Raw genomic sequence first — 18,128 nt, 5'->3', positions numbered from 1 at the left:
TTACAGATGATGGGGATGAGGGGATCAAGTGCTCCCTCAGTAAGTTTGCAGATGACACCAAGCTGGGTGGGAGTGTTGATCTGCTGGAGGGTAGGAGGGCTCTGCAGAAGGATCTGGACAGGCTGGATCAATGGGCTGAGATCAACTGTATGAGGTTTAATAAGGCCAAGTGCCGGGTCCTGCACTTGGGTCACAACAACCCCATGCAATGCTACAGGCTTGGGGAAGAGTGGCTGGAGAGCTGCCTGGCGGAAAGGGACCTGGGGGTGCTGGTTGACAGCTGGCTGAATATGAGCCAGCAGTGTGCCCAGGTGGCCAAGAAGGCCAACAGCGTCCTGGCCTGTATCAGAAATAGTGTGGCCAGCAGGAGTAGGGAAGTGATTGTGCCCCTGTACTCGGCACTGGTGAGGCCGCACCTCTAATCCTGTGTTCAGTTTTGGGCCCCTCACTACAAGAAGGATGCTGAGGTGCTGGAGCGTGTCCAAAGAAGGGCAACGAAGCTGGTGAGGGGTCTGTAGCACAAGTCTTATAAAGAGCGGCTGAGGGAACTGGGGTTGTTTAGTCTGGAGAAGAGGAGGCTGAGGGGGACCTTATCACTCTCTACAACTACCTGAAAGGGGGTTGTGGCGACGTGGGTGTTGGTCTCTTCTCCCAACTAACTAGTGATAGGATGAGAGGAAATGGCCTCAAATTGCACCAGAGGAGGTTTAGATTGGATATTAGAAAAAATTTCTTTACCGAGAGGGTGGTCGAGCATTGGAACAGGCTGCCCAGGGAGGTGGTGGAGTCACCGTCTCTGGAAGTGTTCAAAAAACATGTGGATGTGGCACTTCGGGACATTAGGTTGGACTTGATGATCTTGAAGGTCCTTTCCAACCTTAGTGATTCTGTGATTCTGTGATTCTGTAGATTTATAGCTGCTGAGAAACTGCCTATTTAATCCTCATTTTGAAGAGATATCACAATATAAAGTGTCGACTAAGAAGAACAAAATCCACAACAAAATGCAAACATTCTTTACTGATCTCCCTACTTCCTGAAAAGCGTGTACATAATGCAGACATATATAACATCCTTGTTTCCAAGCATTAATGTCTGTCAGCAGTTGAATATTTGTCTCGTCTGGTCTCTGTTGGAACCCCTTGATTTCTGGCCATTTTGCACTCCTTGTGAACTTCACATCCTTAGCATAAAAAGGTTTTTTCATAAGTAGGGAAGCTAATGAAACCTTGTTTCCTGCAAGTATGTGCTCTTTATCCCCTTATCTCCAAACTTAGTTCTGAGCTCTGCCTAGACTTCTTCCTACATCTTCATTACTGATCATACAGTGTGATTAGTCTGGTGACTAACCATATTTAATTTTTTAAAGTAGGAAAATATTTCCCTAATTTCCTTTGACTTAAGTGTTGAAATGGTACAGAGCATCAGGACCTAAGTCCCATAGCAATCATAGAAAAAGATTGCTTCTCAGATCCTTCAGACCCTCCAACTATCTTCAGTACCAAATGGGAGATAGAAAAATAGAGGGCTGCACATGATGAATGGATTCTGAGGCAGCTGCTTGCATTCTTTCAAATTTCATCTGCATTAGCAGCTGCCAGTGTCCTGGAACTTTGTGCAGCTGGCTGAAATCCAGATTTGTGATAAACACAGTTTATTCAGATAGAATTTGTTACATTCTTTTCATTGATATGAGGTTTACCCAAGCCCAGATGCTTTCCCTTCTCAGGAATTATTCAGAAGATGAGTTGTTTCTGACAGGCAGGGTATATACTTTCTAATCTAAATCATATCCAAGGTTCTTTTCAGTTCTGGAAAGAATACAGGAAGCTGTCTTTCCTTGATAGCTTTTCTCTTAGAGGTATGTTTTCTCCTAAAGCAGTTATACCATATCCATAAAATCTTAGTTGTTTCCAGTTTAGCAGGCACACACCTGAAGACTTTATTGTTTCTGATACTAATAAATAGATTTCATTACTTTTCTTTATTTTGTAATTGTCCACTGTGTTTATATGTTTTCTCCAGGTATTTGTTATTATAGGACATGAGTTACTCTTGACTGAAATAGTTCATAGTGTCTATAGCAAATCTATGACAGAGGTATTTCCTGAGCCCCACTCACAAAATTCTTGTAATTGTGACCTTGTCTTGGAGTTTCAGAATTACAGTGCTATACACAGAAATTATAGCAGTGGGTATTACAGATGCTGAAAAAAAATTACATCATTTTAATTTGAAAGATCTGTGTTGTGTTAATATGCCTAAAATAGAAATGAAGCAGCAAGATTTAAGGTTCCTGTGGCAGAGTGCTGCTGGCTAAGATCACCACCCCGGTCCGGTTTTCTGTTACTCCTTCTTCATGAGGCTATGATACTCATAGCACAGGATGGACAGTGCATGACCTAATGGTATTCACAGCCTAACATTGTCACACAACCACCATCAACACATTTTCCATGGGCTGCTTGGATACAAACTAAGGCAGATGAGAAGCAGACCTAATCGACTTCTACTTCTTCCACTACATGGGATATGTACTCTCTGGCAGAGGTGTACGTGGACAATTGAGAACAGTAAGTCTTCAGGTACTTTAGATAAACCTGAAAAGTACTGTGAGTCAAAGGTCTAATACTGCCTCAGTAGCTTAACAAAGCTTAACTTGCCCCTCCCTGGCTGTAGCAGAATTCAGCTGTCTTGCAGACTATGAGATAACAATGTTAATTCTTTTACAGCAAACAAAATTATTCAGACAACTTTCCTAGACTGAGTTGATGACTTTAGTTTCATTCTATATCTTTAGTCAGAATAAGCTTTGTTCTCATAACCGTGTCTTAGACAAATTCTATGCAGCCAGGGGCAGTACTGCACTGCCTGAGACCCCGACAGAAGATTCACCTTCAAGACTAGTCTCTTTTCCTGTAGAAAATGCTTTATATTGTATCGCAAACCACATCTGAATTTGTAGTTTGACAGCAATAGAAATGCTAATACCCCTTTAGTTTCATTTACAAAAACTGACAGATCTTCTCTCCAGTACGTAGCTTTTGAGCAGTTTCCTGTGATGTGTCTGGAGACGTTCTTACCTAAGGCAGGAACAGAATTAAGAGTTCAGTGACTGTTATATTTAGATATTTTGCTTGTAAAATGATGCAGTGTACAAGATTTAGGAGAAAAGTGTAAGACATTATGGAGTTTATATTATTTAAAACAAAATTCTGAACATCTACCGTTCAAGTCTTTGTCTTAAGCAGACAAATACAGAAAGATCTACAGGGCAAGGTAACTGCAAAAATTTGATAGTGTACACATCAATGGAGAAAAATGTTAGGATATAACCTCAAGTAGCAATTAAAAGTATCAGGATATAAATTTGGAAGGGTTGAATATTACAAGCAACACTTTGACAGAATAAGCTGAACAAGCAATGAAATAGTTTCTTAAGGGAAATGACTGCAGATGGACATTTTAAAACCAGACAGGACAGAAATACAAATACCAGTTGGAAACAATTGTATTCTGAGTGGGACGTGAACTGGCTGAGGTGATAAAGTAAAAAATGTCAGCAATAGAAAAGATGTATAAATAAAGCACTTCTGGATCTTTGGGTATGAAAGGTATTACAGAAACATAAACCACTAGTATTCATTTTTCACAGACCAAATAAACCATCAAATGATGACATACTTAAATCTTCAAATGAACAAGGGGAAAAAATGTGGAGTTTTTTTTTTTATTATTGACGTAAACTGAACTAGGCTAATTGATGCTATTCAGAGAAAGTACAAGGAACTGATGTTTTGCCATATCAAGCTATAGAAGGTAGAGTGAACTTTATGAAAGTATCTAGGAGAAGCTCGGGCAAATCTGGTCCCCACTGGGAAACTATTAAATCTGAAAATAAAAGTACAAGAGGAGGTGACATATTTTAAGCAGGATTGACCTTCTTAATATATGAAGTTGTTGACCCATAATTTGCAGATGACTTAGTGCACATGTGAAGCTGTAGTGTCTTGCTCAGTCTTTCTCAGTTTTCAGCATTTTGCTTCACATTAAGGATGAAAGATACAGATGTACTTATGGGCCAGACCATGGTCTGTATCTCATGTTTGCGAAACATTCTGTCTTCTGTCTTAGATGCCACAGGTGTCAAATCTGAGTCAAGGGGGTGTGAGCATTCTGGCTGTATTGAAATTAAGGTGCTGGAGATAAAATACACAAGGAAAATGAAGTGCAGTGGGCCAAAGGGTGTTGGTAACACATAATTCCTACATCTCTCTACAACAGAAAACTAAATTAAGGGATCACGTATCCCACACAGCTCCCTGCAGTGCTTTCTGGACATGCTGAGAGACTTTCAAATAGTGTCAGAGACTTTCAGATATTGTGAGCGTTCTCAGACCTACCTCCTCATTACAACCAGATACATTACCTGACAATTAAGAATCAATTGTAAATCCCATCCTTCTTGTTGGCAACACTGTGTTCAAAATCCTTTGATTATGAGGTCTTCTTTGCAGAGGAACTATTTACTTATTACACCTTGCCTCTCACAAAGCTGAGACAGTTTGACAGAAAGACGCTAAAGGAGAAAACCTAGCTCTTAACTGCCTTGGAGTCACCCATTTCAGCCAACACCAATAATTTGCCATTACTTTGCACTGATGTAGGTGTCTGCGGAGGAACATCAAGGAAAAAGCCATTAAGGAAATTTTCCAAGACAGAGAAATAAGTTAAAGAGCTAGGAACAGAAAGCAGCCTAAATTTCACTTACGATATCCCAGGTGTCTTTGGTCTTACTATCTCCTAGCTACTTACAATAGTATCACTGTGATAGACATAGAGAGAAATGTTTTCTTTTAATGATGCCTCTTAACAATATTCCATGTTCTCCTAGGTTTGCCCCATCCCATCCCAGCCTCCTCAGCCTACTGTTGCTCCACAGCCAGTTCAATCTGTCATACATGTCCCATTGCAACCAAGCTGCCCAGGCCGAGGCAAGATGGCGAAGCTCATGAATCCAGAAGAGATGACATCTAGGGATTATTACTTTGATTCCTATGCTCACTTTGGAATTCATGAGGTAATATTTTTTTATTATTATTATTAATTTATTTTCTTTATTATTTATTTATACCCTCATGATTATATTCCTCTGCCTTTCCTCAGAAGATTGTATAATCTAGTTAAGTGCCAAAGATATCACCCACTTCTCTAGAGACCTGTGCGCAAAACCTCTGTCCCACTTAGATCCTTAGCTATATGAGTTCTCCACAGAGTTTATATTAGCTGTCTGTACGGTGGTGATCTTCATGAGTGCATCAATTTAGTGCATTTATGAGGGCTGCAAACTAACCCAACCACACATGGAAACTACGTTATTGCTAAGTTAGGCCTTTTGTTCTCTTGCATATTTGAGCACAGATGCCAGCAGAACAGCTACTCAACTGACATGAGAAGCCAAGTAATTTCTTGACTCCTGGCATGTTACTTGAATGCACAGGCTGCATTAATAGGAACGTATAGCCCAACAGCCTCCAGCAAATACACTCCTGTAAAGAATTCAAAATACACAGTGGACTATATTTACCATGAAAACATTGACTGTGGGCCAATTCTAAAGAAGACACTAATATCTTATATTTATGTGACCCAAGAGTATGGGAGCGTAAAGACTAGGATGCAAAACAAACAACATGAAATCAGTGGCACTTTTCACAAACCACATAACAAACAGTATCTATTTCCATTACTCTAGTAATTTTTTGTGGGGTGTATATGTAAACAGAAGATTTCTATCTGCCAATTACATCTTTCCAGAGTAGCATTCAGAAATTCAATCCAAGAATGGAAGAAGGTAGAGGAACAATTGAGTGGGAAGGAGACCTAAGAAAAATGTTGATGACACATCAGAGACCTCAAATCAGATTGAGCTCCTGATGGAAGGATGCAGCTCTGTAGGTCTCAGGGACTGCTTGAGGCTTCTTGCTGAGGCTGGGAAGTGGGAGGTTGCCTCCTTGTCTGCAGGAGGTAGAGGATCTGTGTCAACAAGTAAAGGACCTGCTAGAGTAGGTTGGCAGACAGCACTGGGGACATGAGGAAGAAACTGACAGGATCTTCTCCAAGATCTTGAAGGTACAAGAGCCTAAATCCCCAACTGTACTGAAAGGAGGGGCAGTCGGAGTCTGTACTTATCAGGTTTGGAAGTAGAGACTTCTCTGATGGTGAAGGCTGGAAACTTGGGACTACTGGCAACAGGAGGAAGGCTCCTAATCCACCTGCAGATCTCTAGCTACAGAATAGATTCAGTGCCTTCATTGTAGATGAGGGGCAGGAAGTTCTGTCCAATGAAGCCTCAGAACCAGTTGGCCCTGAGCCACGCAGAAGCACTGGGAGGGAGCAACAAGTGATAGTAGTGGAAGGCTCTTTCCTGCAGGGGACAGAGGGCCCGCATCTGCTAACCTGACCTGCTGTCTAGGCATTCACATCTGGGACATTGTGGAGAGGCTACTGACATTTGTCTAGCCCTTAGACCAACCTTGGATTACTACTGCTTCCACATGAGCACTAATGAGACCTGGAGCATATCAAGTGTGACTACATGGCTCTTAGGATGATGATCAACAGCAAGGTGTGACAAGGTGTTTTTTGCCTCAATTCTAACAGTGTAAATAAGGACTTGAGGAGAAGTGCTCCTGCAGGTCCATAACTGGTTGTGCAGCTAGTGTCAATGACAAGTTTTCAGCTTTTATGTATACAGGACCCTCTTTGATGATTGAGGTCTGTTAGGAAGAGATGAAATCGCAACCAGGCCAAAAGCATCTTTGCCAACAGGTTGGCTACCTGGTGAGGAGACCTTTAAGCTAAGAATGATAGAGGAAAGAGATGAAGACCCACAGTAACGTGGAGAAGTGGTGGACTGAGTTGGTAAGCAAAAGATGCAGAGTGGTGTGGATAAGACCTCATAATCAATAAAACAGAGCAAAAGGGGCCCACCCCAAGTGTAAGCACACAAAAAAGGAAGTACCAAGAGGCAGCATTGTGGGGGAAGGTCTTATACCTTTTCTGGAAAATCAACGTGACAGAGAGACTCTCTGAAGTCTCGCTGTACACTAATACATGCAGTCTGGGAAATGAACAGGAGGAATTAGTGGTCAGTGTGCAATTGCATGGCTACAGTCTCATGGGGATCAAAGAGATGCTGTGAGATTGCTCACACCACTGGAATGACACAATAGCTGGATACAGGCTTTTTAGGAGGGACAGACTGTGAAGGTGAGAAGGGAGACAGTGCAGCTGAATGCTGAATCACATCCGCTATGGGACAAATGATGTTCCAGCTGAGAGCTTGTGGGTGAGGATTAAACAGCAGACCAACATGGTTGAAATTGTTGTGGGTGTCTGCTACAGACCACCTAATCAGGAAGAAGAGGTAGATGAGGTCTTCTTCAGACAACTGAAAAAAGTCTCATGTCTGCATGAGACATGAGTCTGATTTCTGGTCCATGGGAGACTTTAGTCACCCCAACATCTGCTGAAAGGCAACAGAACAGGACATAAGCAATCCAGAACATTCTTGGAATGCATGATGGTAAATTCCTGGCACAGATGACCTGAATCAATGAGGGATGGGGTGCGTGTGGTGCTTTGCTGGCCCTGATACTTACTAAAAAAAATGAACCAGCTGGGGCTGTGATGGCTGTGGTGACCATGAGATGGTGAAGTTCAGGATCCTGAGAGCATGGATGCTCTCTCAGGATCCATGCTATTTGTCTTCTTGACAACCCTGGATTTCAGGAGAGCAGTCTTCATGCATTTCAGGGATCTGCTTGGAAAAATCTCATGGGACATGGTCCTGCAGAGAAGAGGGATCCAGGAAAACTGGTTGATTTTCAAGGCTCACTGCCTTGCAAGAACAGTCCATCCCAACATGCAGAAGGTCAAACAGCAGTGGCAGGAGACCTGAATGAATGAACAAGAAGCTCCTGACAAAATTCAACCAAAAAAGAAGCATATAAGAGGTAGAAGAAGGGTCAGGTGACCCAGAATTAATTTCAGGGCCAGGCTTAGGAAAACCAAGTTGTATCTGAACATGAATCTGGCAAGGGGTGGGAAGCGTTACAAAGCAGGGCTTCTCTAGGTGTATTAACAGCAAAATGAAAACTGGGGAAAAGATGGAAATGTTGCTGAATGAGGCAGGGTATCTGGTGACAAAGGACATGCTTTTACTGGTAAGACTTGCCTTGAGGAAACCCAGGTTCCTAAGATGAGTGGCAAAGCCTAGAATGAGGAAGACTTACCCTCAACAGAGAAAGATCACTTAAACAAACTGGACATACGTAAGTCTATGCGACCTGATGGGCTGTTAGGAGCTGGTTATGTCATGGGCACAAACTTAATTGGAAAAAAATATTCTTTACTGGGAGGCTGGTAAAATGCTGGCTATGGAGTCTCCATCCTTGTGCATATTTAAAACCTGACTGAACAAGACTCTGAAAAACCTGTTCATGTCACTTGTGCTTCTTGTTCTTCAATTGGCTACCACTGAGAAGGCTATGTCTGTGCCTTCTTTCCTCCCGCACTCAACAGATATTTATACAAATTGACAGGATCCCCCTGAGCCTTCTCTCCTCCAGGCTGAACAATCCTAGTTCTCAATCTCTCCTCACATGTCAGATGCTCCAATCCCTTAATCATCTTCATGGGCCTTCACTGGATTTGCTCCAACATCTCTTGTCCTTGGGAGCCCAGAGCTGGACACAGGACCCCAGATGTGGTCTCACCAGTGTTGAACCACCTCCCTTGACGTGCTGGTGATGCTTTTTTTAGTGCAGCCCAAAATACTGCAAGGACACATTGCTGGCTCATGTTCAAACTACTGTCTACCAGGTTCCCAAGGTCATCTGCGGCAAACACTGTTTTCCAGACAGCCAGTCCTCAGCCGATACTAGTGCATGAGGTTATTGCTCCCCATGTGTGGGACTTTGCATTTCCTGTTGTTGACTTTCTTGAGCTTGTTGAGGTCTCTCTGATTTGCAGCACAACCATCCTGTGAATGAACCACTCCTCCCAGTTTTCTATCAGCTGCAAACACGCTGAGACTGCACTCTGTCCCATCATCCAGGTTATTATTGAAGGTATCCAACAGCATTGGCACCAGTATTGACTCCTGGGGGGACACTACTAGTCACTGGCCTCCAGATGGACTTTGTGCTGCTGATCACAACATTTTGAGAGCAGCAGCTCTGTTTTCAGTCCACTGTCCATTTTTGTAGTCCATATTTCATCAGTTTTTCAGTGAGGGTGTTATGGGAAACAGTGTTGAAAGTCTTGCTAAAATCAAAGTAAACAAGCATCCACTCCTCTTCCCTCATCCACAAAGGCTGCTATTTCACCATAGAAAGCTATCAGGTGGTTAGTCATCTCCAAGTCCATGCTGAACACTCCCAATCACCTTCTTGTCCTTAATATGTTTGGAAAGTTTTCACAAGGGTGTGCTCCATCACCTTTCCAGTGCTGTTGGACTGTTTCTTTGCCTCTTTCTTTGCCTGATACCAAACAATGCTTTACGATGATAAAAATAGCCTTTTATTAATCTACAGTTATTGAGTACTTATAGTGTCCTGCCAAGACAGGTAAGTGAGCAACTGATACATTTAACAATCCAGTGCACTAGTGCTTCAGTCTGCTAGGCAGTGAACTGATTCTTTTTATTCTGAAATTCAAAATCTCATTTGCCTAATTGCTTAAGCTATGAAATGATGGCATTAGTATAAGCCTTCAGTTCAGTTCAGCCTTCTAGACCTAACAGAAGCGTTTTGAGAAAATTAAAGTGTGTATTGAATGGCCTACACTTCTGTTAAAAATGGCACTTGGATTTTGACCTCGATGCTCTTTATTGATATAGTTTGACTGATATATGCACACTTGAGAGCAAGGTGTCAATGGAATGAAATGAATGTATTGCTGCTATTGATGAAGTAAAAATCAACACCTAACAATGACAGCTTAAAATAGTGAGATAGTGGTCTAGGTTATACAGTAATATCTTCTGGAAATTGGTCATATAAATGAGTGAACAGAAGGGCAGTAAGGCAGTACCATAGAGCACAGTATCTCTAAGCTCTGCTGTGTACTTCCTGCATCACTTTGGTCAAGGCTATCAAGATTGCTGTCATATAATGTTTTATGAAGTGATTTCTTTTGTGTTCAAAGAAGAATGTCAGAAAGTCCCTCCACTGAGACTCTAGGTTGTGTGTGATTTAGGAGAAAAGGAAAGCTTAGATTTCTGTATGGCTTCTGTCTATGCTCAAAGCAGGTTAGATTACGTTACAGTTGTCAATTGTAACAGTGAAGTAATATTTAGAGAAATAAAACTGTACAAAGGACATCATGCTTCTTAATAATTCAATGCTAAGTAGATAGCATTTTACAGTTGGTTTGATATGTGCACTCCAAAGTACTTGAAAAACTCTTCAGGTTGTGTGTTAATATTGCTTAAATTATAATAAGGGAATGCATTCAACAGCAGTGTTGAATGCATATAAGCACTTCGAATAATAACACTGCTTTTTTTTTCATCACAGGAAATGTTGAAGGATGAAGTGCGCACATTAACCTATAGAAACTCAATGTATCACAATAAACATGTTTTTAAAGACAAGATTGTCCTTGATGTTGGAAGTGGCACAGGAATCCTCTCTATGTTTGCTGCAAAGGCAGGAGCCAAGAAGGTATACGGGGTAAGAAGACTTTCTGTCATATTTTGAGTTTGTTTGTGCATTTTGCCTGAGAATTTGGCTTGGTGATTTACCTTTTCTTACTTGTCTTGGTTTGAAATTCTTCTCTTCAATCTCTTGCGTGGCTTGATTTACAGTGACTTCAGTGGAGTTCTGTTGCTTTCTATGACCTGCAGTAATGTGCCTTTTCCAAATCAAGATATAATGTCTTTTCTTGTGTGGAATCTTTGGTCTTCTGGTACATATCCACATTTCTTCTTGGCTGCAAAAAAAATGTTAAAGGGACTCACTCCTGCTCAGAGGGGTCAAAGGAATTGATTTTTTACATTCTTAAGTTCTGCAACTTTGTACATTACAACTCAGCAAATCATGCAAGAAAGCGTGTGCATGTTTTCTGTGCCAACAATAATGCTTTTCAGAGGCAAAAAGGAATGATTACCTTAAATACATTGACCTTTAGGAGCATGAATGTGCAGCTCTCTGCAGAGAAGTCATTGGAGAGAGCATAGATTTGCTTCCTAAGTATATTCAGAGTTATTTGTACTGACTCTAAAATGACAAATACAAGTTCTTTTTGCTTTGGACTTCTGTTTGCCCTGCAGACACAACACAACATAGAAAAGGGGAACTAGATTCTATTTCCCCGTGTACTTCAACAAAAATGTTTACTAAAACTTAATTGGCTACATCTGTGCATTTGAAGACACTGATGTCACTGAATATCTAAACTATGCATCTTTATTACTGGTAATGATACATGAAATGCAAGGACTCCAGTTCTCAGGCTATTCTTTCCAAAATCCAATGCTAATTCTGAGTGCCTTATCTGAGTATCAGACTAGAGCATGGAAGTATAGATAGCTGAAATCAGAAGGTGCTGGCAAAAGTTTTGGAGTTTAAGCATGAGACTGAACATACAGAATTGGTAGCTGGAATGTATTTCTTGTAAACCAAGTACACAATTTATTATCTCGAAGCCTCAGGGAGAATAAACATGTAGCCTTCTCTGGATGCAGGAATGCGGATCTCATGCAAGGATATTGCAGTGCTGTAAAAGTATAAGCATATGCAAAAAGACGATGCTCTGCTCCCACCTTCCTATCTCCCAGATCCCTGGCCATATGGTCTTTCTCCCTCCCTTGTGCTGGCACTGGTGGTAATCCGATTCTACAGTGAGCCAGCTCACTGGCAGAAGATTCACCCAGCAAAAGAAAAGTAAATACTTTTCCACAGGTTTGTTGTTGTTGGGGTGTTTTTTGCTTTGGACTTCTTTACAGTTCAGGCTGTACCTCAGGCATTTATAAAGCTTAGTGGCACACCAGTGTCAGTTCATGAATGGACTGTTCAGCACTGAAGCTGGGGGGTGTGCTATCCAGGAAACCTACCTCTCAAAGGAATTCACTTAGATGTGAAACTCTTCTGCTGCAGCCTAAGAGTTTCAACCTTCTTGTCACATGAGCTACCCACCATGAAACCTGTCACACTGCTGTGTGACATACAGCTGCAGAGTTAGTTGTATTGTGTGGGAAAAGCAGGTATTTCAGACATCTGGCAGTGGCAATCTTATATCAAATTCAGGTGTAATGGTCCTATTGGCAAAGAGTGCCAATGGAAACTATGTTCCTTTTAAAAAGCAAACATTTGCCATGAGTTATGACATAGAGCTGACATGTTACAGTTTCTTTTCTACAATTAGATGTGATTTTTCAAATAGCATGATGTGGTAACTGTTGACAAATGCAAAGTGCTGGGTTTGTGACTACAGTGCCACTGAAATCACTCTCCTCTTTCTCACTCTTTCCCTTCTTCAGGTTCAAATAAATCCACTACCCTGTCTGGTTCTTCTTATCCCCTCTCAGTCACTGTTGGAACTTATTCCTTGCCACTACCTCAGCCAACTGCTTGAATCACCTCTGGGTCTTCAAGAGGTGTAAATCATAGAATCACTGACTCATAGAAAGATTTAGTTTAGAAGACCTCTGGAAGTATCTATCCAACCTCCTGCTCAAAGCAGACTTAAGTTTAAGGCTATATCCGATTGCTCAAGGCCTCATCCAGTCCAGTTTGGAAAATCTCCAAGGATGGAGACTGTAAATCCTGTCTCAGCACCTATTCCAGTGCTACAATCAGCAGGAATTTCCTTTGCCGCAACTCATGATTACTGCCTTTTGTCCTGTCACTGTGCACTTCAGAGAAGAGTTTGACTTTGTTTTCTCTGCAAGCCCTTTTTAGACAGTTGAAGATAGCGATTGGATTGGGGAGATCTCTTCTACAAGATGAACAGAACCAGCCCCCTGTTTTTCTTCTTCCTTCATGTGCTCTGACCCCTAACCGTTATGGCAGGATAACAGTAGATGTTCATCTAACTGGGGAGCTGTTGTAAGACATATAGAGATAGGATTGGCATGTGGATGTTGGCGCTTGGAAGGGGTGAGTGAGGGACAGAAAAATACATTCAATTATCCCTTGAAACCTTCGTTCATCTGCTGCATTTAGTCATACAAAATTCAGGACAACCACTGCAGTATCTGAATTCTATGGTATTTTCAGAAAAACAAGGCAGTGTAGGTAAGAAGGAGTTAAACAGACACATAAAATAAAGGCACATGTCAGCTGTTACCTGGTTTGGATAAAAAAGTGGTGGAGCACTGCGAACACAGGAGGCAAACAGAGGGTGACGCGTCAGCCAGGACATGGCTGGCAGTTTGCATGGGAGGGCATGCAGGGAAGGGGTATTGGCCCCACCAGCTCAAGAGGTGAGTTCAATCGGTTGTCATCACCCTCTCAGAAAGAGCTTAGCTAGGGTGGTAGCCACCCAGCGAAAAGCCACGTCATCCGCGCTGCCCAGAACAGATGTGGCAACCCAGACAGAGCTCCCTCAGAAACATGCAGGCATCCAGGTCTTAGGCTGCAGAGAGTGCCAGAACATCTCACTGGTAAGCGATGGCAGTAGTGAGGACAGCTGTGTGAGGTGTGACTAGGTGGATGGTCTGCTCAGCCTGGTTGCAGAGCTACAAGGGGAAGTAGAAAGGTTAAGAGGCATCAGGGAGTCCAAGAAAGAGATGGACTCATGGAACCATGCTCTGCCCTCCATGAGACAGAAGCAGGAACAGCCACCAGAAAAAAAAACAAGATCAAGGGGGTCCTGTATCCTCCCCCTGCCAAGTTGAAGGCAGTAGCTTAAAGGAATGAAAGGCAAGTCCGTGCCTGGGGCAGCAAGCGAATCCCCTCCTTGCCCACCTCACCTTCCCAGGTGCCTCTGTACAACAGGTATGAGGCTCTGAATGTGGAAGGACAGTCCATGGATGATGCTGACAACAGTCCAGATACACCGGAGGCGTTGCCAAGGTCAGAAAGACCTACCTAGCCCCTGCATCACAACCACGTCTCCGAGGAAGAATGGATGGGTTATAGCTGTAGGTGACTCCGTTCTGAGGTAAACTGAAGGTCCAATATGCTGGACAGACCCTTCTCATAGGGAAGACTAGTGCCTCCTGGGTGCCCAGGTTAAGGACATCACTAGGAAACTTGCTAGCCCGGTGCAGCCCTCGGACTATTGCCTACAGCTGCTCTTCCATGTGGGTGGCGATAAAGCTGCAACTCATAGTCCAAGGGTGATCAAAAGAGACTTCAGGGCCTTGGGACAGTTGGTAAAGGAATCTGGAGCATGGATTATTTTTTCCTCTTTCCTTCCAGTTGCAGGCAGTGACACAGGAAGAAACAGACAGGCCCAGTCTATTTAATACATGGCTCCGTGACTGGTATCACCACCACAATTTCAGGGTTTTTGATAATGGGATGGCCTACACAGCACCTGGCTTGCTGGCATCAGATGGGATTAACCTTTCTCAAAGGGGCAAGAGGGTCTTTTTTAAACTAAACTTGAAGGGGGAGGGGGATTATATCAGGTTTACCCATAACAAGCTGTGGGATTACACGCCAAGGTTAGAGGGTCAGGGTGCTGGTGATGCCACTCAGCCTGTTGCACCAGAGAATGACCTCAAAGGAACCAAAGGGTGGTTTGGTGATGAGGAGAGTGAAGAATGAGGAGAATGGATAATGAACTCAAAGGAACCCTCTAAGAGGGTGACACGGCCAACAGCCCAGCTAAAGTGCCTCTACACCAATGCACGCAACATGGGCAACAAACAGGAAAAGCTGGAAGCCACTGTGCCGCTAGAAAGCTATGATCTGGTTGCCATTACTGGTGGGACGAATCCCATGAGTGGAGTGTGGCTGTTGATGGCTGCACCCTGTTCAGAAAGGACAGGTAAGGAAGGAAGGGTGGAGGTGCTGCCCTCTACATCAAGAAATGGGAAGAGTGTGAAGAGCTGTCTCTGAAGAACAGCCACAATCAGGTCAAAAACATATGGGTAAGAATCAGAGACCGAGGCAACAAAAGGAACCTTGTGGTTGGTGCCTACTACAGGCCACCTGATCAAGGGGAGTCTACTGACAAAGCCTTCTCACTCTGGCTACAGGAGGCATCACGCTCACAGGCTCTCATCCTGCTGGAGGACTTCAGCCACCCCAACATCTGCTGTAAAAGTAGCACGGCGAGCTATGTAGGCAATCCAGGAGACTGTTGGAGTGCATGGAGGATAACTTCCTATGCCAGGTAACAGACAGCCCTACCAGAGGGGATGCCATACTGGACCCGTTGGTCACCAACATGAGCTAATTGGTGACGTCAAGATTGGAGGCAGCCTGGGCTGCAGTGATCATGCACTGGTGGAGTTCGCAGTGCTGAGGGAAGGGGTAGGCAAAGAGAAAAGCCAGGACCCTGAATTTTAGGAAAGCAAATTTCCATCTCTTCAGGGAGTTAGTCAATAGGATGCCCTGGAAAACTGCCCTCAGGGACAAGGGAGCAGAACAGAGCTGGCAGATCTTTAAGGATGCTTTCCATAGAGTGCAAGAGCTCTTAATCCCCAGGTGTAAGAAATCAGGAAAGGAAGGCAAGAAACAAGCATGGCTGAGTAGAGACCTGCTGGGCAAACTGAAGGGCAAGAAGGAAATGCACAGGCAGTGGAGGCAGGGACAGGTATCCTGGGATGAGTACAGGGACGCTGCCCGGTTGTGTAGGGACGAGGTCAGGAAGGCCAAGGTGCAGCTGGACCTGAACTTGGCAAGGAACACAAAGAATAAGAAGAAGGGCTTGTACAGGTATGTCAGCCAGAAAAGGAAGGTCAGAGAAAGCGTACCCCCATTAATGAGCAAGACTGGCAGACTGGTAACAACGGGTGAGGAGAAGGCTGAGGCAGTCAATGCCGCCTTTGCCTCAGTCTTCACTGGCACTCTCTCTTCCTGCACCTCTCAAGTAGATGGACTGCAGGACAGGGACTGGAGGAGCAAAGTCCCTCCCACTATAAGAGAAGATCAGGATTGAGACCACCTGAGGGATCTGAACATACATAAGTCTATGGGACATAATGAGGTGCATCCCAGAGCCCTGCAGGAATTGGCTGATGTAGTTGCCCAGCCCAGCCACTCTCCATGATATTTGAAAAGCCGTGGCAGTCAGGTGAAGTCCCTGGTGACTGGAAAAAGGGAAACATTGCACGTATTTTTAGAAAAGGCAGCAAGGAGGACCCTGGGAAATACCAACCTGTCAGCCTCACCTCTATGCCTATGCCTGGGAAGATCATGGAACAGATCCTCCTAGAAGCTATGCTAAGGCACATGGAGGACAGGGAGGTGATTTGAGACAGCCAGCATGGCTTCACCAAGGGCAAGTCCTGCCTGACCAACCTACTGTCCTTCTATGATGGAATGACCACATCAGTGGACAAGGGAAGAGCTATTGATGTCATCTATCTGGACTTCTGTAAGGTCTTAGAGATGGTCCCCCATGACATCCTTCTCTCTAAACTGGAGAGAGATGGATTTGATGGATGGACTGTTCAGTGGATGAGGAATTGGTTGGGTGGTCGCATCCAGAGGGTAGTGGTCAATGACTCAATGTCCAGATGGAGATTGGTGATGAGTGGTGTCCCTCAGGGGTCCATATTGGGACCAGTACTCTTTAACACCTTCATCAGTGACACAGACAGTGGGACTGAGTGCACCCTCAGCAACTTTGCAGATGACACCAAGCTGAGTGGTGTGGTTGACATGCCTGAGGGATGGGATGCCATCCAGAGGAACCTGGGCAAGCTCGAGGAATGGGCCTGTGTGAACCTCATGAGGTCCTGCACCTGGGTCAGGGCAACAGCCAGTATCAATACAGGCTGAGAGATGAAGGGGTTGAGAGCAGCGCTGCCAAGAAGGACTTGGATGAAAAGCTGGACATGAGCCGGTAACGTATGCTTGCAGCCCAGAAGGCCAACTGTATCCTGGGCTGCATTGAAAGAAACGTAGCCAGCAGGTCAAGGGAAGAGACTCCACCCTTCTACTCCGATCTGGTGAGACCCCACCTGGACTACTGCATCCAGCTCTGGATCCCTCAGCACAGGAAAGACACGGACTTGTTGGAGCAGGTCCACAAAAGGAGGAAGGCCACCAAAATGATCAGAGGGATGGAACACCTCTCCTATGAGGACAGGCTGAGAGAGTTGGGGTTGTTCAGCCTGGAGAAGAGAAGGCTCCAGGGAGACCTTATTGCAGCCCTCCAGTACTTAAAGGGGGCTTATAAGAAAGATGGGGACAGGCTTTTTAGCAGGGCCTTGTAGCAACAGGACAAGGGGTAATGGCTTTACACTAAAAGAGGGTAGATTTAGACTAGATCTAAGGAAGAAATTTTTCACAGTGAGGGCGGTGAAACACTGGCATATGTTGCCCAGAGAGGTGCTAAATGCCCCATCCCTGGAAACATTCAGGTTGGATGGGACTCTGAGCAAGTTGATCTAGTTGATCTCGTTGAAGATGTCCCGGCTCATTGCAGGGGGTTTGGACTAGGTGACCTTTAAAGGCCCCTTCCATCCCAAACTATTCTATGATTCTATGATTATTTGAAGTGTTTGTCCAAAGGTTCATTATGAAATCAATGGCAAATAAGGGACAGCCTTTCCCATTTATGAAGCCTGAATGGGATCCTGGACCACTCTTGCAACGTCCAGCACTGCGGAGTATCAAGACAGTGGCAAGGTTCATATGCCATTTCAGGAGCTGGTAGTGCATGGTGTCTGCTTAGAAGAGATGAATCTCAGTGATTAGTGAGAGAAAAGCACTCTGGCCTGATTGATATAGAGAAGAAAGTGCCTTAACCTGAAAGATCCTACAAGAATTTACAGTATCAGTATGTAAGTTCTTAAAAACTTTTTCAAAGTATTGGGAAAGGATTTTTTGTGTTTGCTTGAAATTTAGGAGTAATATGAGATAGTTCATACAAAATCAGTGTTAATCTCTGCATATAGAGCTAGCTAGAATTCATATTGGTGATGAAAATTAAATTGA

At 43.8% G+C, this 18,128-nt stretch overlaps 1 protein-coding gene across 1 annotated transcript in view; it reads left to right on the top strand.

Annotated features, from left to right (window-relative positions):
- The window catches only part of PRMT8 (protein arginine methyltransferase 8), a gene marked incomplete at both ends in the record, with an annotated part of 83,398 nt that overhangs the window by 40,677 nt on the left and 24,593 nt on the right, over window positions 1-18,128 (top strand). Inside the window, 2 exons of the mRNA XM_082003525.1 lie at window positions 4,895-5,080; window positions 10,584-10,739. Coding sequence (XP_081859651.1) covers window positions 4,895-5,080; window positions 10,584-10,739 — 342 coding nt within the window. The remainder of the gene's footprint in view (window positions 1-4,894; window positions 5,081-10,583; window positions 10,740-18,128) is intronic.

Source organism: Phaethon aethereus (genome assembly GCF_964289735.1).
Source record: "Phaethon aethereus genome assembly, chromosome: 1".
Lineage (NCBI taxonomy): Eukaryota > Metazoa > Chordata > Aves > Phaethontiformes > Phaethontidae > Phaethon > Phaethon aethereus.
The sequence above is the reverse complement of the archived record's forward strand: the minus strand, read 5'-3'. Positions and strand labels throughout refer to the sequence as shown.